This window comes from Malus sylvestris, chromosome 7 (assembly GCF_916048215.2).
Source record: "Malus sylvestris chromosome 7, drMalSylv7.2, whole genome shotgun sequence".
NCBI classification, from domain to species: Eukaryota; Viridiplantae; Streptophyta; class Magnoliopsida; order Rosales; family Rosaceae; genus Malus; species Malus sylvestris.
In genome coordinates this window covers 25,242,486-25,264,048 of record NC_062266.1, presented here as the reverse complement: position 1 = coordinate 25,264,048, position 21,563 = coordinate 25,242,486, and the positions used below count along the sequence as shown (strand labels likewise).

Genomic DNA, 21,563 nt, shown 5'->3' with positions numbered 1-21,563 from the left:
CTCTGGTGACATTGTATAAGACTCCTGTCTCCACCAGGATGCAATTTTGATACACGGAAACCAGGTAGTCGTCTCAACCTACCTTTCAAAAGAAAGATTCTTTTGGCTTTGTATAAACCGAAACGTCTTTTCCAAATGATCAAGCCAACGCTATGTTCCCTCAAGTCCTTCATTTTCCATTTAATGATTCAGCTTCAATTTATACATAGTCTCAAGAGGAATCCTTTAGGTAATAGACTAAATCATATTAGCAATAGCTTCCCCTAACTGAGCTATATCAGGGAAATTAAGCTCATCTGAACGATGTGGCTCTCTACGAGGCGGTATAATTCTGACAGAAGACACTAGGAAATTCTCAAGATATACATGACTCCAACCTAGGCTCTGATACCAACTGACACACCCCGTCCCGAATGAGGGCGTACTGGCTGTCACGTGCGAGTGACGTAACCATTTGCACAGTGCGGAAGCTAAAAAGATAAATAGAATTACGAATAAATAAAAGCCGAAACACTAGCAATGCTAGCTAAGAAATGATGCTAGTGCGAAACTCAGTGTATAAATACACATTTAGAGTAAAAAGAACGTCTAGTTGCAGTCGAGTATGACAATTACTAAGATATAACACCCGAAGGTAAATCCTACTTTGGTGAATTTTGTCAGAACACCGTTGATTTCCTCGTGGCCACCATACTCAGCTAATTAGAACCTGGATGGGTGAAAAACAAAGTTAAGTGGGTCAGTAAAACAAATCTTTTCAAAGACAAAACATTTCTCATAACGTCGTAACCCCTCTTCGTAAAACCTGTATAGTTTCCCAGGAATATAAAAATATAATTACTTATCTCAAAACTAGCTCAGAAATAGTGATATGTAAAGTAAATGCCATGTCAAAATATATTTCATCATATCATATAAGTATATCAGTGAAGTAGGTTCATCATAAATAATAACATGTCAACCGAGTGATCAACCTGGTTGAAACTATAGCTCATAATCAATCATATCAATCAATCTAGCCAGAGTCACCACAAGTGACATGTACGGCACTACACTGCACACGAGTCGGAACCACTGAAATGGTCTGTACGACAGAACTGGGTGTAATATAGTTATGCTCACGCTATCCTCTCCTGATAGCTATGTTATAAATTGCTAGTCACCTACGAGTCGGAACCACCTACGAGTGGTCTGTACGACAAGACTGGGCACCTAAATTGGATCCAATGTGAGCATATGGTGCGGGGGTGACTAAATATATTTACAGGCATGAATCACATCTCTGCTAAATCATAATCACCCTGGTGCAGGTTTATGAGCTTTCAATCACATCAACTCAACAATCTCATAATTTTAATTTATGAACTTACCTGGCACTAACCTGTGCATCCGCATCACCAATCATGCATGTATGCAATTACTAATGCATAAATAAAATAGATATATATTTTGCATGGCATTTCATAAAATGCATTTCATATCACATTTCACTTAAATTGATTTTCTGGGAAAAATCTCATTTATATAGGTATATACGGAAAACAAAACTGCCCACTCACCTAGAGTTCGCCCTACAACTCACACACACACAAAACCTTCCTTCATCTTTTTATTTTTATTTTCCTTCCCTTACATCCGAGCCATCCATTTCAGATTTCCTTTAATCTGGGCCATCCAAATGGCACACCAAATTTTTATAATAAAATTCATAAAATGCCCAAACTTCAAACTTTAAAATCTTTTTCGTTATAACTCCAAATCACGAACCGTCTGCGCCCACACTTTCGTAGCGATGAGTATTACTAGGATATCTTAAGAAAACAAATCTTAGATGGCACGACACAATGATTAACCTTGAATAATGCGCGTGCCTCAAAGGGCATTTTTGTAAAATCCTTTATTAAAACTTCAAAAACTTTAAAAACTCTTAAAATCAGGGACGGGCTGTCACAATAGAGAAGAGAGATGTGTAATTGTGGGTGTGTGTTATTCCACCCCATTGTGCCTTTATTTATGGTAGTAAGATAGGTAAAAACCTTTCCCTTTAGGATTATAACATTTAATAGGTAATCTACTCCTAATAGGAATATAAGATACATTCTCATATCTACTAAGATTTACACAATCACATTCCTAATCTAATAGGACTGCAATAGGTATTTTGTTATTTTATCTTTATTTAATGAAGATTTTTCACAGAATGACCAAGATAATTGATGGGAACAAACTCAGAAACCACTTCTATCGATTTCAAATCGCAGAGAATAACGCTATGCCAATATCAGAAACTACTTTAAATAAAAAAAACCATCATGATTTTCCTCCTCTCTCAAGTTTAATTAATATTTGTCCATTTTTGTTTGATAAATTATGAAATTAATCAACCATGAATCCAACTTACACTTGGCAATTCCTGACACGATCCGATAACCCTGACATGACACGACAAGAAATTAACAAGTATTCGGGTCGACACGATAACGAATCGGGATCGTTATCGGGTAACCCGATAAGCACATGTTAAAATAACAGATTGGTTTGGACATACACGTGGATAAGACGAGACACGATAAGTAAAATATAATTTTATAACCCTAAAAAAGTACTATAATAATTATATATATTAATTTAACAATTTTATACCCCTAAAAACTATAATAATTATATATATATATATATTAAATTAAATATTAAAAATTGATGACCATTAGATCGGCTTAAATATACATACCATTCAATTTCTTAAGTGTTATATATACAAAATAAATAAATTTAAATCTACTTAATAAATACTAGCCTTCATGCACGCGCTCACACGACTGCAGAAGGCATTTTTTAAATCACGGTGTGCTACGCGCCACTTACACGTTTTAAATGTATAATCTTAGATCATGCTAAAAGAAACCCCTCATAAACCAATTAAAGCAATTGAATTCACATAATAAAATCGGTATCTATAGAATTTACAATAAGAATAGAGAAAATAATATTTAATGAACAATTGATTGAATCACATTATTGCTTGCCCATTGTAAGACTAAACCCACTCTCTCTCCCTTGGTGTAGATAATATCGTGTGTTAAAAAAAAACAATTATTTGACATCTAATTTAATCACATTATTATCCGCGTGCGAACAACTTTTTTTATAACCAGCATTACACACCTCTTAAGATGTTTTGAACGTGTTTAAAAATAGAGAAAATAATATTGAATGAACAACTAATTGAATCACATTATTACTAGTCCATTGTGAGGCTAAACTCACCAACTCCTCCTTAGTATAAATAATGTCATTTATTAAAAAAAAACAATCATTTGAAAACTAATTTAATCATATTATTATCAGCATGCGAATTTTTTTTTTTTTTATAACTGGGCTTGAGAGAACGAAAGGCAAGCATAAAAACATTGAAAATGAGGAGAGAGAAAGACGTGAGAGATGAGGGATGATAGATGAGAGAGAGGGGGGACAAATGGAACCCCTTACATTTTTTTAATCTTATTTTTCTATCCAACAACCCATTACTTTATATTTTATTATGATCAAATTACACTTGTGTGATTTGATATATTATTTTAGGCAGGTTTTGAATTTTTTTGGCTGAGGGGCAATTTGATCCAATTATTTTTGTCGAATAGGGAGACCCCAAAATTTTGTCGCCATCTGTGAGCCTCTCGCTTAATATATAATAGATATATTTACCATTGAACTTGATGAGATAGAATTCTACGAAACTAATTTCAACGATCCAACCGTCAAAATTGTTTGTATATGCTTTGAGATTGCATCAGCAAATCGCAAAAACAAACATTCAGAGATCAAGTAACGAGACAAAATTTTTCGACCGTTATCAACGAAAAATCACAATTTAGCAGTTATTTTAACTTCAATTTTGATGATTTTTTACAACTACACTCTTTGACCTTATATGAATACAATGAATGAACTTGATCTTCAATTTAAAATATTTACACTAGTGGATACCATAAAATCTTATGTTATACTTAATGAAAGTATAAATATTTACACTAGTGGATACCACAAAATCTTATGTTATACCACAAAATCTATTGTTTTGATGGGATACGTATTGTCGTATTCTACAAAACTAGTTTCAACGATCCAACCTTCAAACATGTTTGCATATACTTCGCGATCGCATACGCCAAAAATTCCAAAAAACAAACATTCAAAGATCAAGTAACTGGATAAAACTTTTCGACGATTATCAACGAAAAATCACAATTTAACGGTTATTTAACTCTGATTTTGATGATTTTTTACAGCTACACTCCTTGACCCTATATGAATACAATGAATGAATTCAATCTTCAATTTAAAATATTTATACTAGTGGATACCACAAAATCTTATGTTATGATGATCAATGAAAATTGAGGATTTTGTAAAAGGAATAACATGCAAGTTTTGAGTTCCATTTGCAAGGTTGAAACTTTTGAGAAAGGCTTCACAACCTTGAAAACAAAAACTCTTTCATTTTGCATATCCTTGCACATTTAATATTTTGTAATAGACTAGTAGTGTATGGATGTTTGTTTATTAGGCTCTTATTTTCGAGTGTAGATGTAGTACTTAAACGACAAATATGTTTTAATGCTTGGAAGTAATATTTATGTGACAATGTGTGGTATGTGCAAATTTAAGAAATTTTTTTTTTTTCTTAACGGATCATAACGGTTCGGGTCACTTTATCCTTGTTAAGGACCCATTAAGATAACGGATGTGACACGACATGATCCATTAAAATAACAGATGTTACACAAAAACGACACGAATACGATAGACATAACCAGTTTGTCAGGCCTAATCCAACTTATATAATTAAAATTAGAATAAGTGGGACAGTCGACGTCATCGTTGAAATTTAAAGAGAATCTTAGATGTTAAATCTTGTACAAAAATATATTATCAAGTGACGGTCCAATCCCTATCATGAAAAAATAGTTAAAAAAAAACATAAAACTTCTGATAAATAAAACAAAATAGTAAAACGGTGTTCTGCGCCCCCGCCCCACCCATTGGCTTTGGGAGTCTTGAACTGGAAGGAAGGAAGGAAGGCAGGAAGGAAGGAGAGGACCAACCGAGCAACCCGCAGCATGCGGCCCAGGATTCCCCCTCCACAATATGAATCTTGATCATCCTGGGCTCGACTCCGTTTTGTCTTTCCGTATCGGGTTTGTGGTCGCGGGTCCTACATCCCTCCTTTCCGTTTCCAACTTTCCACTGGCAGGCAGCCGTCTTCTCTTTCTTCTCTCCTCCAATCTCCGCCCCCACCAACCGGGGCCCATTTCATCACCAACCCCAGCGTATTCCCTCTCTCTCTCTCTCTCTCTCTCTCTCTCTCTCATAAGTTATAAACAACCCAACAAGCTTCACAAGTCTCTGCAGGTCCCTCTGTAACTATCTGAGGTTAGCTTCTCATCGTCTTTTTCTTCTTTTATTTTTCCTGTGTCTGCAAGTTTATGTTTTGCTTTCTGGGATTTTCTTGGTCGGCAGAATGAATGGTTTTTTATGTATTGGATTATTGATTTGACATAACTTCTTTAGCTATTTATGATTAATTTCAGATGTCAGCTACTTAGTTTGTTACATCTTTCATTATTCTAATAGCTAATTAGCGGTTGGGTGTCAGTATCCATGTATAAGTTAACCATTTGCCCATATGATTCATTGGCTTAGCAGTCACTACTAAAGAGAGCATCTTTTTTAGCATTGGTTTAGCAGTCACTACTAAAGAGAGCATCTTTTTTAGCATTGCCACCGCATCATTTGTCGTTGGATGAGTTTAAATTTCAAGATTTGTGTAGAAGATGATTTAAAAATCACAGTTAATGTGGTGGTAACGATTATCGCCACTTAAGGCCGCTGAGCAGAAATGGCGTGTCAGGTGTTATATTGTAGTAAAGTGTTGTAAACATATGAAGGTGTATTAACTACAACTGTTGTGCATTCAGTGGAGTCGTTACGAGGGTGAGCAAATTGTTATCAACCCATTTAGTTGGGGATGCTGGAAAAAGAATAATCTTGGAGTAGAGTAGTAAATTCATATAGGCGTATAGACAGAGACATGAAGACCAAACCACTATAATTGGAATATCTAACTGTGTGCATTTCTGTGTTGCAGAAGCTCTGTTTTGGACCGTTATACAATTTTGGCATTCTTCATTGTAACAAAAATGAATTTCACTTTGTGTTCGTCATCTTCGGAGCTCAGATATACTTTTGTTGAGGGGTTGCCATGTACAAACAAGAATATGGTGGACTCTGAGCCTTTTGTGAAGGTTGATAAGTTCAATAAGAAGGATAGTACTCGAGCATCTAATCACAATGCTAGAAAGCTGGTGATGTCTAGCAATTTGATGCCTCAGCGCTTAAAAGGTTCCAATACGGGAAGGAAATATCTCGAGGAACCTGGTCGGAAGCTGGAATTTGTGAGGACATTGTTGATTGACAACTATGACAGCTACACATACAATATATACCAGGAGCTGTCTGTCATTAATGGGGGTAAGTTTTTCTCTAACCTCCTCTTCTCTCTCTCTATGTGTGTTAAATTATGTACGTCGTACATGTGTCTACTCATTATCTCCAAGGGCTAAATGTTTGGATCATCTATAACCTGGTGAAGGAAATAAAAATTATATGTGATGTTAGCCTACTAAAGGTTGTCTCTAACATTTTAGCTTCTAATTGTGCCAGTGCCTCCTGTGGTCGTGCGGAATGATGAATTGACATGGAAAGACATCCGCTATTACTTGTACGAAGAAAATGCTTTTGACAATGTTGTTATATCACCTGGACCTGGTTCGCCAGAATGTCCAGCAGACATAGGTGAGTTTCTGAAAAGTGAATTTATCTTTTCCATGTTACTTGTGTTCTTATTGCCATGATGTATGGCTGGGTATTGACTAGAAGCACAGTCATGCATAGTTCAGAAACCATATTCTTTTTGTGTTGGTTTTTACTTCTGAATTTTATATTGGCCAAAAATAGATACACGACGTCTTTATGGTGCAGATCTAACAGGATTCACACTGTCAATAGTTTTCAACATGTTTTAGATTATCTATATGTGCCGCACCTGGTTTTTCTTTATCTTGGAGTTCTGTTTGCAGCCGTTTTTTTCTGGCTTAAACTCTATAGCTTTTTATGATTATTTCATCGAGAAACTATTTGAATCTGTCAGGAATATGTCTTCAGGTGCTGCTTGAATGCTGGGATATCCCTATTTTGGGCGTTTGCCTTGGACATCAGGTATTTTGGTTTTGTACTTTGTTTTTCTTCTAGCGGACACTAGATGCTTAAGTTAAAATGCCCTAGTTGCATGCATAATGAAATTTTTAGGGAGGATTACAATAAATCAATTGAGTAGGTGAGTTTGAAGGCTACCGATAGAATCACATACACATGCCCTAAACCCTAAACCCTAAACCCTAAGTAGTATTTGTCATTAAAAGATATTTTTGACTAGTACGTATTAAAAAAAAAAACCCAAAAATTCGGCAACAAAACTGCTCATGCCCACTAATTCAAGAGAAGCCATTGATAAGATACTGTAAGTCATGAATATTTTTGGAATTGCGATGTTGATACATTGTATATGTTTCTAAACCCATAATAGAAACATATACATACATTTATTTGGTTTGTTCAGGTGCAGCAATTGTGGATAATCGTATTTATATATTTATTTGTATAGAAGAATCTATGCGGTATGCAGTGTATTTCACACGACAAAATATGATTCTTGGTTTTCTCAATAAGATGATGATATCGGAATGCATAGCCTCTCACCTCAAGAATGATAGGTCTGTTAATGTGGTTTGGTTCTCAACTTTCTCCTGAATGGCTTTGATTAAACAGGCTTTAGGTTATGTGCATGGTGCTAAAGTTGTCCACGCATCTGAACCAGTCCATGGACGGTTGAGGTATGGTTATATATTATTACGAGATTTTGGTTGTCATTGGTGCTTATTTTTTCTATTATATCTTGTTATTACTAATCTGAAATATGCTTTATAATTGAAAATTTGGATTCAAGCTTTGGTATAGTGATTTTATTCTTTCCCCATAGGTTCCCTTCTATTAACATTCTACTCTTTCTTTTTCCTCAATACAGTGAAATTGAGCACAACGGGTGCAAACTTTTCAATGATATCCCTTCCGGCCACAACTCAGGATTTAAGGTCAGCCTTTTCTTAAACTTTGAAGTTGAAATTAATAGTTCCCAAATAAATAGCTAGAAACTTGTCTACTGAAAGATCATTGGTTTACTTCAGCCTTGTAATTCAGTTTGCTGTACCATGGTAGGGGTATCCTTAAAAGATGTCATATATTTCAAGGAAAGTCAATAACACTGGTCTGTTGTTTTGAATTTTTATATCTTGCGAAAAGTTAATCCTCTTAAGAAAAATAATAAAATATTTCAAGTTTCTTGTCCCACTTTCAGTTTGCATCTAAACAATAGGCAGTTGTCGAGAATTCTAATGTTTCAAGAAGATGATTCTGTTCTGTATAGTATGATGTTTAAAACCATTTTGTGGGAAGAATATTTGATTGGTAATTATCTTGTCCATATACATTAACTTTTAAAGTTCATTTAGATGAAGTTTTCATGAGAACTCGAGACATATTGCAATCATTTATTTGAGTCGTACCCAGTGCACAAGGCTCCCGCTTTACGCAGGGTCTGGGAGAGGTGAATGTCGGCTAGCCTTACCCCCATTTATTTGAGTAATGATTAATATTTAACTAAAGTGACATACTTGCAAAATCTCATCTTTTTTTGCAGAACCAAAGTTAGTCATTTCTGAAATTTAAAATAGTAGGTCTGCAGTTGCCAGGGAAAAACCAAATACTTAAAACTGCAGAAGGTCAAAGATTGTTTCTTGAAATTTTAATGTTTTAATGTGGCTTTTCAGAAAGTGCATACTTTAGCTACCATGAACTTTTAGGATAATGGTGGAACTTATTCTTAACTATGCGCCTTACAAATATACCTAATTGCAGGTGGTTCGGTACCATTCACTTGTTGTAGATGCTGAATCCCTCCCAGATGAACTCATTCCTATAGCATGGACTTACTCCAGGGATGCACTTTCTTTTATTGAAACCCAGAAGTCTGATGTTCCCTCAGAATTTGCTGTGGGATCTTTTCCAACAAAACTGAAAAATGGAAGTTTTTCGCCTTTCAGTTGTTCTGGAAAAGTACGGAGCGAAAAGGTTCTCATGGGCATTGTGCATTCTACCCGGCCTCATTATGGTTTGCAGGTGGGTTGCATGTTCGTTGGATTTGTGATGATTTCAGATCTGCTTTTACGTGCAATACTCTCTGACTTTAGCTATTGACCCTCACAGTTCCATCCAGAGAGTATTGCGACCTTTCATGGGAGGCAGATATTCAAGAATTTTAGAGAGATCACAGAGGACTATTGGCTGAATTCGAGGGCATCATTCATCAAGAAGCGGAATTTTGATTATACAGGTAAGCTAGAGTTTTTTTTTCTGGAAAATCTGTTCATCTTTCTTATGAACATCGTTTATCAATATTCTCCCTCTGATATAGTCTCACTTGTTCGCACACATACATGCATGTGCCATGCTAAGTTACATGCAGACATTACGTACTTTCTTATGCATGCCAATTCTTTTATACTTCTCCGAGGATGATTTTGGAAACTTTCATGAGTGTTGTTAAGAATGCTATTTTTGATCAATTCTTTTTTTTTTTTTTTGACAAACCTGAATATTGTGTCCATTGTATGGATCCCAGAGATGTCATCTGGCTGTAGTTCTATATGCTTTATGATTATTATTATTATTATTTTCCTAGAATAAACTCCCTCCTGATTTCAACTGACCAGTAAACTTCTTTTAGCGTGCATGCAGATGCCCAACGCTAATCGATTCCTCACAGAAGTTCCTAGACATAGGCAACTAGTAAGTAATTCAGATGGTCAGCTATATAGCAAGATTTCTAGAAGTACCTCATTGAAGAACAGTGCAAGTAACACAAGTTCTTCTGGTGTGGTCAATATGGTAAACCTTTCGCATCCAGGCATTGGTGTTAAATATCTAAAGTTGAGATGGAAGAGATTTAAGCATTTGGCTGGTCAAGTTGGTGGAGCAAAAAATATATTCTGTACACTGTTTGGACATCATAAAGCTGAAAATACCTTTTGGTTGGACAGTTCATCGATAGAAAAGGTTTGTTTATTTTTCGATTGACATGTCTGTGCCTATCTTAAGATTGATGATGTTAGTACATCTCATATTAGCATGATTTTTTCTTCTCTCGTGATGTTCTGTGAAGGTTTAGTTGAAGCATTTGACATTATCATAATACCTTACTTTTATTTTGAGTAGTGCTCGTAAAACCATTATTTCTTACATATTGTCTCTGTTTTCTTGAATATTCAGAGAAGAGCACGGTTTTCATTTATGGGAGGAAAAGGTGGAACTCTTTGGAAGCAGTTGACCTATAAATTATCAGATAGAAGGTTCGACTCAGTATTGATTTTGGGAATTCAAATTTTTTAGTTTTCGTATGGATTTTTATTTAACTGATGTGGCTTCAAGTTTTAACATGCAAGTATCATCAGCTAACTACCTTGGTGTTTATAATGATTTCTTGTGGAATTTTCTTAATTGTTTTTTAGAATAGAATAAAGCTCATGTGAATGTTTTCATGTTATAGTAATCTATACTGCATGTTTCAGTGATACGACTTTGAAGGGCAGTGGTTTTCTATCAGTTGAGGATGCTCAAGGCTTTAACAGAAGCACATTTTTGGAAGAAGGGTTTCTTGATTTTTTGGAAAAGGTATTAGTGAAATTACAGCTTCTGGTTTAATTTGTGTTTTCTTGAAATATTGAGTTTTCTGTATTTTTTCTGTGTTATTCTTAGAATCTGTATCATCTCAATCTCAATGATCATAAACTTATGTCAGAATATACTTTCTTCTGTTCATTTGGAATTAAGTTTGCTTTTTATTATGTAACCGTGCTCAGTCTCCCACTGTGAAGTGATGTTTATTGCTTGGTCTGTATTTCAGGAGCTCCTGTCATTTCGGTACGATGAAAAGGATTATGAAGGCCTTCCATTTGAATTTCATGGTGGATATATTGGCTACATGGGGTATGCAGTTAAGTTTATTTGAAATTTTGAATGTAATGTTCTTGGACCATCTTTTCCTTCTTATCCACTACTCCTCGGTGCGTGAATTCACTTTTTTTTGTTTTATCTTGTGGTGAACTGTTTTCTCAGAACTTGGTCTCGTTCAAACTGTACCAATGTTTTTATCATCTTTCCTATGCTTTAACTGCTTTTATGGTTCAGTCCAAAAAGGGAAATTGACTGAAGAAATTGATTGAATAGAAGACATCTCTTTAACTTTTCGCTTTCCCAAATTGTGATTGCTGTTCAGTTATAATCAGTCATGGTCTCTCCCTTTTGGTTTCTGGTTTTTGGATTTTTTGCTTGGATTGAATTTCTGACTAGCCGAAAGTATTAATTGTCATGGCTCGTATGTGGCTCTTAATTAGCTGGTTGTTATTCATTGATTTTGTGTAATGCAGGTATAGCCTTAAATTTGAATGTGGTGCATCTTCTAACTACCACAAATCCAGGACTCCAGATGCTTGCTTTTTCTTTGCTGATAATCTTGTAGTTATCGATCACTGCTCCGACGATGTTTATATACTGTCTATTAACGAAGAACGCACAAGCACGACACCATGGTTGGACGATACAGAACAGAAGCTTCTCAGGCTAAAAGCTTCTGCTACAAAGGAGGGAGAGGAGCCAACTTTACAGGCTCTTCGATCTTTTCAGTGTCAAGAAAGTTTTGTTGTTGATAAATCAAGAGAGCAGTATATAAAAGATGTCGACAAGTGTCTGGAATACATTAAAGATGGTGAAAGCTATGAGTTATGTCTCACAACTCAGATGAGAAAAAGAATTGGGGAGATGGACTCGTTAGGACTTTACCTTCACCTTAGAGAAAAAAATCCAGCACCATATGCTGCCTGGCTTAATTTTTCAAAGGAAAATCTTTGTGTCTGCTGTTCTTCACCAGAGCGGTTTTTACGGTTGGATAGAAATGGTATACTAGAAGCAAAGCCCATTAAGGGTACTATAGCTCGTGGTGCAACACTAGAGGAAGATGAACAACGCAAACTACAACTGCAATACAGGTAAGATATTTCTCTTCTTTTTTTTTCCAACAGGATTAAAACCGTTGTTGCGTATAGTTATTGTACAATAGATGACAATTTGGTCCGGTGGAAAGAGCTGTTATCAGGATCTTAGTTTTCTACTATTAGCTAGATTTATTCTCACTTTCCATGCTCGGACTAATGCAATTTCTCATGATACATCCGCCCTTTTTAAGAATGAGGGTGGGCGATACAAGATCTAGGGTTCGATATACAACTACTGTGTATGTAGTTACTTGGCAAGAAAGAAATGAGGTGGTTTTCTCTCCCTTTCTATGAATTAATCTCTCTCTCTCTCTCTCTCTCTCTCATCTACAGTGAAAAGGATCAAGCTGAAAATTTGATGATTGTTGATCTTCTAAGAAATGACCTTGGCCGTGTGTGTGAGCCCGGTTCTGTTCATGTGCCCCATCTTATGGATGTAGAATCATATGCTACTGTCCATACTATGGTGAGCACAATTCGCGGGAAAAAGCGGTCAGATGTAAGTGCAGTTGGCTGTGTGAGAGCAGCATTTCCAGGCGGTTCAATGACAGGTGCACCAAAATTAAGATCAATGGAACTTCTTGACTCGATCGAAACTAGTCCACGAGGAATCTACTCAGGATCCATTGGTTTTTTCTCATATAACCAGACATTCGATCTCAACATAGTTATCAGAACTGTTGTTATACACGAGGGTGAAGCTTCAATAGGCGCTGGAGGAGCCATTGTTGCGTTATCAATTCCTGAAGACGAGTATGACGAAATGATACTGAAAACGCGCGCCCCGGCAAAAGCTGTAACGGAATTTTTGTAGGGATTGTATTTTCCACATTTTTCCTTGTGGTGAATGTTTCTGTAGTGTCAAAGAAGATACAGGCAATATAGCTTCGTGTCACTATTGATTCCATTGTTCATTTTGCCAAAACAATAAAAGGGATGTTCCTTAATTAAAATTTTATTCTAATTTGTAAGCGGTAGATTGTTCTGGTGGTTAAAACTCTCTTCAAAAGTCTCGAGTTTAAATCCTGCCACTTCTCATAGTTTAGATTATTCCAAATGATTAATTTCATTTTGTTTTTACGAATTTTAGTTGGGAGAGGATTAAATGTGGCAAAGTCAGACATCTGGAAGGAGGAATGTCTGCTTAGCCAATTTAGCCTTTACAGTTGACTCCATCTACCCAATCCGACCCCAAAGGTATCAATATACCAAACAAGTAAACAAAAGAAAATAAGGGCATGTTTAATAGTCCGAAATTGTATTAATTAATTATAAAGGACGTAAAGTATTTTTTTTAAATTCCGTGTAGTTTAATTTATTGAAAAAAAAATAGAGCAAGTACCTGTAACATACACTTTATGTCTTTTGTACAACAAAATTTTGTGTATAATTGGTTGTAAATGATTTGATTATAAGTGACTAATAGGTAGGAAAAAAACGTACAAGTTACATGGTAAAATCTCCATATAAGAAAAGAATTTACACGAAGATGAGTTTACCACCAGCATGACGTCCTCATCTAATAAAATAATAACACGTATAAGTTTTACTATATAACATTATGCTATTAAATAGAAACATCACGGTTGACGAGAACTGTACCATTACGGACCATCGCGCAAACCATGACAGCTTCAGTCTCCTACTCCCACCCAACTAGTAGGGTACGCTACAAAGTACCAACCCACCAAACAAAGCAAATGAATTGACCAAAATAAAAAGAAAATAGAAAATTTAAAATAATTTAAAGCTTTTCTTAAAAGGAAAACTAATGAAAAGGGCTTGAAAACTTTGAGTTTTAATGATAAGGACAAAATAAAGGGTAAAATGAATAGTACCAGGATTGACTTTTTAGTGTAAAAATGTGGTTTTTCGTTAAAGTGAACAGTACCGGGTGCTTTTCGTTAAAGTTCCCTTTCTTAAAACTATAGAATGATAGAATTTTTTTTTAAATATTTTTAGTACATTAAATATCATAATATAATTATAATTATATTTTATTTTTGTGGGAGTTTTTCTTAAATTTTATTACAACCGTGATTTATCGGACCAACGTCCAAATACAATTTAAAATCTCTCCGATTTAAGAACGACGAGTTGTGGGATTTGGTGGTAGGTGGAAGCGAGTTGGTGGATTGTGTTGCGTGTGCGAGTAGGAGCACGCCTATTTTTTACCAAATACAATCACCCTCGTCGGTTTCTCAGCCTTCTTCTCCTTCCTCCTTTTCCTTCTCGTCGTTGTTTTTGGTGGTTGGTGGGCTGAGAGTTTCAGTGGGTTCAACTGCAATGGCTTCCTCTCTTGCATCCAAGCCATTCCTCGGAGGAGCTTCAAGGACCGATGGCCTTTCTGGGTTGTGCTCATCCTCCTCTGATCTCCGAACCCTCTCGTCCTCCTCCGTTCAATTTGTGATCCGCCCGAGAACCCCCAACAAACTCCGTTGGTTTCTCTCTCCCTCTGATTGTTGGATGTTCATTTGATTACTTACTGTTGTTTTACATAGAAAGCAAGATTTTTCGAGTTAATTTCCACTGTCTGATTGGCAATGTGCGAGAATTTTGTTATCTGAAATGCAGCTACTGAATTTGTTTTGTGCACAAATCATGAATCTTACAATTTAAAGACTGCATCTTTACTTTAATTAACTTCTCCAATCACTACCCAAGTTCTAAAGTCTAAGTACCCATGTTAACATTCGGTCTTTGGTTTGTTGTAACATAAACTTTGAAGTAAATGGAATTTTGATATGTTAGAGATTCTAGTCAGTTACAACTTTCGGATCAATTCTGAAAATTTTGGTGTTGGATTTCAGAGGTGCAGGCAGCTGGGAACACTACCGGAAATCATTTTCGTGTTACAACTTTTGGAGAATCTCATGGTGGTGGTGTTGGTTGTGTAATTGATGGATGCCCTCCTCGTATGCCCCTGTCTGCAGAAGATTTGCAAGGGGACCTTGACAGAAGGTATTTGATACGGGGCTCACCCTTGTCATGTGCATTGTAAAGTTCTTGGGTAGCTAAACAACGCACCTAACTCGTGTTATGGCATTTGAAACGAGTTGATGCCTATTTCATGTTCAATTTAAGGATATTTTACTATTGTGTCTTTTACATGTTCAATTTCATCGTAGAGTTTGTGAGGTATTTGGTCTGGGATCATTGCATGCTGGCACAATTAGTTTCCTTGGATATAATAGGTGTTTATATCGTGACATTAGTATAGATCATTCCATGCAATAATCATGGTAAGCTTCCTCTAAAATTGTTGAATTCTTGTTTGTTTTGAATGCAAACTTGTTACGGGTTGTCAGGAGGCCAGGTCAGAGTCGAATTACTACTCCTAGGAAGGAAACTGACACATGCCGAATACTTTCGGGAGTTCATGAAGGTTTGATCTTTGTGGAATTTGTATGTGTGTGTGTGTATATGTTTATTTAAAGGGGTTCCTTTGTAGTTCTCTTCAGTGGCGTATACTCTAATTGATGTTATAATTGACTACAGGAGTGACAACTGGGACACCAATTCTTGTGCTTGTACCCAATACTGATCAGAGAGGACGTGTAAGTATCTATTGCCAGAGGACATATATATGAAGTTGAATGAAAATGGGTGGAGCTTTTATAGACCAATATTTCTTTGCTTGTGGTTTTACCTTTTTTTTTGGGGAGTTTTAATGAAACACTCCCGGTACTGTTCACTTTTAACGAAAATGACATTTTAACTCTAAAAAGTCACCCTTGGTACTATTCACTTACTAACACCTTTTTGTCCTTTTGATAAAAACTTAAATTTTCCAGCCATTTTCATTAGTTTTCCTTTATTCTGGGTATGGAATTTGTAGTTTTCAATCTATTTAATCATGTTGTGGAACTGATATGAGGGCTGTGGAACACAATATGAGGGCTATGGAACTGATTAGATAGTTTGTATTTTGAGTACTAGAACTCGTTAAAGAGTTTACTGTTATGTTTCTGGTATTTCCTCTGAATCGTGATATATAGGATACTATGGATTAACAATCACATTTATACTCTATATAATTCAGTCACTTGTATCAATTGACATTCTTTATGGTGCATGGAAATAACTATGTCGCTGGAATTTCAGGATTATGATGAAATGTCAGTAGCATATAGGCCTTCACATGCAGATCGAACTTATGACCAGAAGTATGGTATCAGATCAGTGCAGGTAATGGTTTTAAGCTTAACCATTAAAGGTTTACAAGCGTATTTTGAAATTGCAGATGCATAAATCTTAAGCTAATTTGTAATTGAAGGGCGGTGGTAGATCTTCTGCTAGAGAAACAATTGGAAGAGTTGCTGCTGGAGCCCTTGCCAAGAAAATCCTTAAGGCTTTCTCAGGAACTGAGGTGCATGTAGTAAACTATGTGTTGCATCGTTATGCCCAAGACTCCAGTTCATTTAATCATTTTTTTTTCTCTTTATTGTGGTATTCCCTTGTGAATTGCAAATGTGTCCTGCTATAATTAGTTTTAATTTTACCTGATAAATTCAAGATGGACAGGAAACACCTGACTTACAGTTGTTACTATGTAACTTATGATTTTACTGGATAGGACATCTAAAGACAGAACACGTGTCCACCCACGTTAGTCACATCTTTGGATTCTTATTTCTTATGAATGGCAAAATGGACACAACACGTGTTACTTAGAAACTTATGATTTTGCTGTATAGGATATCTTCATTTGCATAGATAAATTGCGAACTTATCAAAACCTTGAGAGTTTTTTTTCTAGAAAATCTGACAATGGCAAATGGTTGTTACTATTGTATATTTTCTATGATAAATTTGCTCAATAAATGATGATTTTTTTTCATTTACAAAATGCACATGTATTGGCATGTCTGAGTGCGTAGATTTTTGGAAGCGGACTTGTCGGGCACCCCATGTCCATGTCAATACATGACACTCAAGCCCCTGTCCTCGAATGATTGTGAACGAGTAACTGAAGTTTGGAGCTTTTGATAATTATTGTCCTGCGAGTTGATTTGAAAAAAAAAATCCTCACTTCTCTTGTTAATCTTGTGTCCATAGATTATCATCTGCACATTCTTTTACTGATTGAAATTCTTGTTATAGTTTTTAAGACTTTTCCTTAATGTTTGTCATATTTCAGGTCCTTGCTTATGTCTCACAAGTTCAGAAGGTAGTGCTTCCCGAGGAGTTGGTTGATCATCACAATTTGACACTGGATCAGGTGCGATAATGGATATTAATTTAAAATCTCTTGTAGCAAAGCCATTCAAGAGTAGCAACAAAAAATGGGAGTCATATGACAGGAGTAGCTAACTTCCTTGGATTTCCATACATATTTGAGAATGCATGTCCAGGAAAAGAAATTACACTCCAATCTGTTTCATTCCTTTGTAAGTGAAGTGCAGACAAACTATGAATGTTATTGTAGTCTCCAAAGTAATTACCGGGAGGCTTGTCCATGCACACTCTATTTAACAATATCTCACCTCTACAAACTTGAGTATCTCAATTTGTAGCTTGATGTTTTAGACCTTTACGCTTACTAGTGTTTATGAATTTTTTTATGTGGTTAGCACATCTAGCTCTATATCCCGAGTTATTGACTGCAAAAGTGTCCACTCCCAAATCTGGGAAGAAAATATCCCTCTTCACGAAGTGTCTCCCAATTGTTTTCTAACCGGTAGCCGACAAATTGAAAGAGATACTCTCTTTATGAATACCTTTCACTTAATAATTGAATCCATTGTTATTCTAGGTTTCAAGTCATAGAAATCTCATATCCAAAAAAATTAGTGACGTTTCAAAGTAAGAAACACAAGTATCAGTCTGTTGCTTGCTTTTTTTGTATTTAATTCATTTTCTCTCAATTAAGGCATTTTTGAAGTACTTATTGACTCACATTTAACTTTTATTAATCACTGAACTTTTATTTTTTTATTCTTTTGTGACATACTGCCAGATAGAGAGTAATATCGTTAGGTGCCCAGATCCTGAATATGCAGAGAAGATGATTGCTGCCATTGATGCTGTTAGGGTGAAAGGGCAATCTATTGGTGGTGTTGTCACATGCATTGTTAAAAATTGCCCACCCGTAAACTCACTCTCTCTACATGTCTTCAACTGTTTATTACTCTCTCTACATGTCTTCAACTGTTTATTAAGGGGGCACACTCTTTACCTTAACCACTGCAAAGTTAGTTATATGAAAAATGCTAGCAACCTTCTCACTTAACCTTTTCATTTCAACCTTTTCACTTCTCTTCATGCCACGTGTACTCCACTAGCACCCGAAACTAAAATTTTAACTATATTAAAATCCCACTTTTTTTATTCCTTTGTTAGTATAGTTAAAATTTTAGTTTGTCAACCAAAAAGTAATTAAACTTTTAGTTTCGAGTGCTACTGGAATACACGTGTCATGAGTAGAAGTGAGAAGGTTGCTAGCACTCCCCTAGTTATATTGCTCTTTCAGTAATTTGTTTAATTTTCATCAAGTCATATATGGAATTGCGATCATTTTATTGTATCTCAGGGGCTTGGTTCGCCAGTCTTTGATAAACTTGAAGCTGAATTTGCTAAAGCTGTAATGTCATTACCTGCAACAAAGGGATTTGAAATTGGAAGTGGATTTGCAGGTTAAGATTTACAAACTTTTTGTGGTACTTTTGTATGGCGTTTCTCTACAAAGTTCTTAAATTGGACTTGATGATTGAAGAACAGTCGCGAGAATTCTATTATGAAGCTTTTTTTTTTTCTCCAACTGTATTTTGCGTAAGTTCCTACCGTTCATGTATGCATAACAGGTACCTTTTTAACTGGGAGTGAACATAATGATGAATTCTATTTAGATGATCAAGGAAAAATCAGGACAAGAACAAACCGCTCTGGTGGGACACAGGTATTTTTTCTATATTTCAGTTGCTTTTGTATGTAGAGTATGTTGGTAAAATGTTTGTGGAGCGTGTGTTTTACACTGAGATTGTATATGCTGGCAATCAGGGAGGACTATCCAATGGGGAAATTATAAACATGAGAATAGCCTTCAAGCCAACAGCTACTATTGGAGTAAGTCGAACCTCTCTCTCTCTCTCTCTCTCTCTCTCTCTCTCACACACACACACACAGAGCACGCACGCACACTCACGCCTCTGGCTCTTATATTGCTTAGACTTTTTATGAGAGAAAGTGAGAAGTTATGACTAAACATGGGCGATTGGTCTTAGGGATATTTTTTAATTTCAAACTTGTGATCGATAGGAGAATCTTGAACCGAACTTGGGTTTTTCTTTGATATGTATGTAATTGATTGTCAAAACAGAAAATTGTAATCAAGTGACCAATCTGCCATGGTGGTTTTGTGGTATTTGTGCAGAAGAAGCAGAATACAGTGACTAGAGATAAAAAAGAGATAGAACTAATAGCCCGTGGTCGCCATGATCCCTGTGTTGTTCCGCGAGGTGCGTCTGTGAATGATATGTACTCTCAGGCATCATTCTCTACGTACATTTTTTTTCTGTAAAACGATCCTTGCAGTTGCTTACATATGTTTTGCTTGGTGGATTGACGCAGCTGTGCCGATGGTGGAAGCTGCAATAGCCCTTGCGCTGGTGGACCAACTAATGGCAGATTTTGCACAGTGTCACATGTTTCCTATCAATCCCGACCTACAAGACCTTGTGCCACAGCCAATGGTTGACCTACAAGACCCTGTGCCGCCGCAAGTGGTTGAAGCAGCGGAGGCTGCTGGTGTGCACATTTGAAGGTTGACAAACTTTCTGTAGCATTATATATGTCTTGTATCGGACAGTGAAAATTCATCGTCATGAAACGCATGTTTGGTGTGGGACGGCAAGCTAGAACTAGTGAGACGCTGTCAGACTGGAATATATGTGAGGTGTGTCGACCATTTTTTTCAAAAATAAGTTTTCTCAATCATTCAATCTGTAGAAGTAATTCCGAGCCAATAAAATTATTATCTACTATCATTACTGCAGTTATTTATCTTAAATATGTGAAACAAGGTCTTTTTTTATCCGGTTGAGGTACTGTTAATCCCAGAATTATGTGTTTTAGACTTTGAAACTGAATAAATCTCATTCAATTGAATCCAAGCTCGAATCTTCCGTTTTCATTGATCAGAAGATATAACTATATCAATTGAAAATTAGTAAGAGTATATAAAGAAGGGTGAATTGCCAATTCAGTCTCTGAATTATTACATGAGTGAAAATTAGGTCTCTAAACTATTTTTTTCAGAAAAATCAAACCTTAATTATAAAAATTTGTCAATTACATCCCTAATATTTTTTTTTTTAGTACATCAATATTTTTACGCTAAGGGAAGGGGGAGTTCTACGAAGTCACACAATAGGTAGCCTAATTTGGTATTGAATTCGCCATCCATGAGATTAGAACTTAAGATCTCGCACTTCCAAGTAAAGAGAAATACCACCAGACCGTAGTACTGAGTGGCATTACATCCCTAATATTAGATTCAAAGTTACTATGTTCAATTTTTTGTCAATTTAAGTCACGTTACTTGCATGTGATACATATTGGAGGGTACATTGGTAATTTTACACAAAGAAATAGTGTATGAAGTTAACTTTGGAAGGTAAATTAGATGTTATATTTGCAACCCGTATGAAATGTTAGGGGCTTCGAACATCTCCAGCCCTATCTTTTAGGCCGGCGCAAAATGGGAGGAGGTAGGAATCGTCCTATTTGGCGTCATGCTGATGCCAGCATGATGTTAGAGAACATATATTTTTTTACATCAGGCAAGTGGGAAACATGTGCGCTTGGGCTGACAAGGCAACAGGTGTGGGGCCCATGTTGCAGGCGCACTAAAGGGGCGTAGGATATGGGCCACGTGGCTTGGTTATAGCTGTTGGATTTCCAACGGTAAAAAACAAATTTGAATTTTAAACCCAACGGCTAGTGACATGGCAAAATTTGGGCCGTCCGATTCCTAGATCAACGATCCAGATTTTTCGGCAAAAAAACTTAAAAAAAAAAGAAAAGAAAATGTCATAATTATTACCGTTGGCCACGTGTCTAAATTTGGGCTGTTGGATTTCAATTTTTTTGAAATCCAACAGTCTAGATTAATTAACTAATAAAAATTATTAAAAATTGTTTAAAAATAAAACAAAAATGATTAAAGATTGATTAAAAATCCTATCTGAAATTAAAAATAATTTTTTTTTATTATTTTATAAATAAATTAATAATACTTTAATATGAATTGACTAGACTTTGGGCAAGCTCATTTTTTAGGAATGGTGATACATTTGGCCAATTACTGTTCATTGGAGTCTGTTCATTAGAGTCAATTAC

The 21,563-nt window shown here is 35.9% G+C and overlaps 2 protein-coding genes across 2 annotated transcripts; both read left to right on the top strand.

The window, feature by feature from the left end:
• Positions 1 to 5,025: 5,025 nt before the first annotated feature.
• Positions 5,026 to 13,195, top strand: LOC126628730 (aminodeoxychorismate synthase, chloroplastic-like). The gene is made up of 14 exons (XM_050298518.1): positions 5,026 to 5,433; positions 6,149 to 6,531; positions 6,724 to 6,855; positions 7,211 to 7,278; positions 7,888 to 7,952; positions 8,144 to 8,210; positions 9,034 to 9,294; positions 9,382 to 9,508; positions 9,902 to 10,230; positions 10,444 to 10,523; positions 10,743 to 10,845; positions 11,078 to 11,160; positions 11,601 to 12,218; positions 12,558 to 13,195. The coding sequence occupies exons 2-14, from the start codon at positions 6,201 to 6,203 to the stop codon at positions 13,036 to 13,038; spliced, it is 2,745 nt and encodes a 914-aa protein (XP_050154475.1). The 5' UTR covers positions 5,026 to 5,433; positions 6,149 to 6,200; the 3' UTR covers positions 13,039 to 13,195.
• Positions 13,196 to 14,316: 1,121 nt separating this feature from the next.
• LOC126628731 (chorismate synthase, chloroplastic-like) lies at positions 14,317 to 20,209 on the top strand. The gene is made up of 13 exons (XM_050298519.1): positions 14,317 to 14,661; positions 15,035 to 15,185; positions 15,533 to 15,609; positions 15,723 to 15,781; positions 16,329 to 16,412; positions 16,501 to 16,593; positions 17,365 to 17,445; positions 18,184 to 18,315; positions 18,757 to 18,859; positions 19,028 to 19,122; positions 19,224 to 19,289; positions 19,597 to 19,681; positions 19,794 to 20,209. Exons 1-13 carry the CDS (start codon positions 14,511 to 14,513, stop codon positions 19,982 to 19,984), a joined length of 1,368 nt encoding a protein of 455 aa, XP_050154476.1. The 5' UTR covers positions 14,317 to 14,510; the 3' UTR covers positions 19,985 to 20,209.
• The last annotated feature ends 1,354 nt before the right edge of the window (positions 20,210 to 21,563 follow it).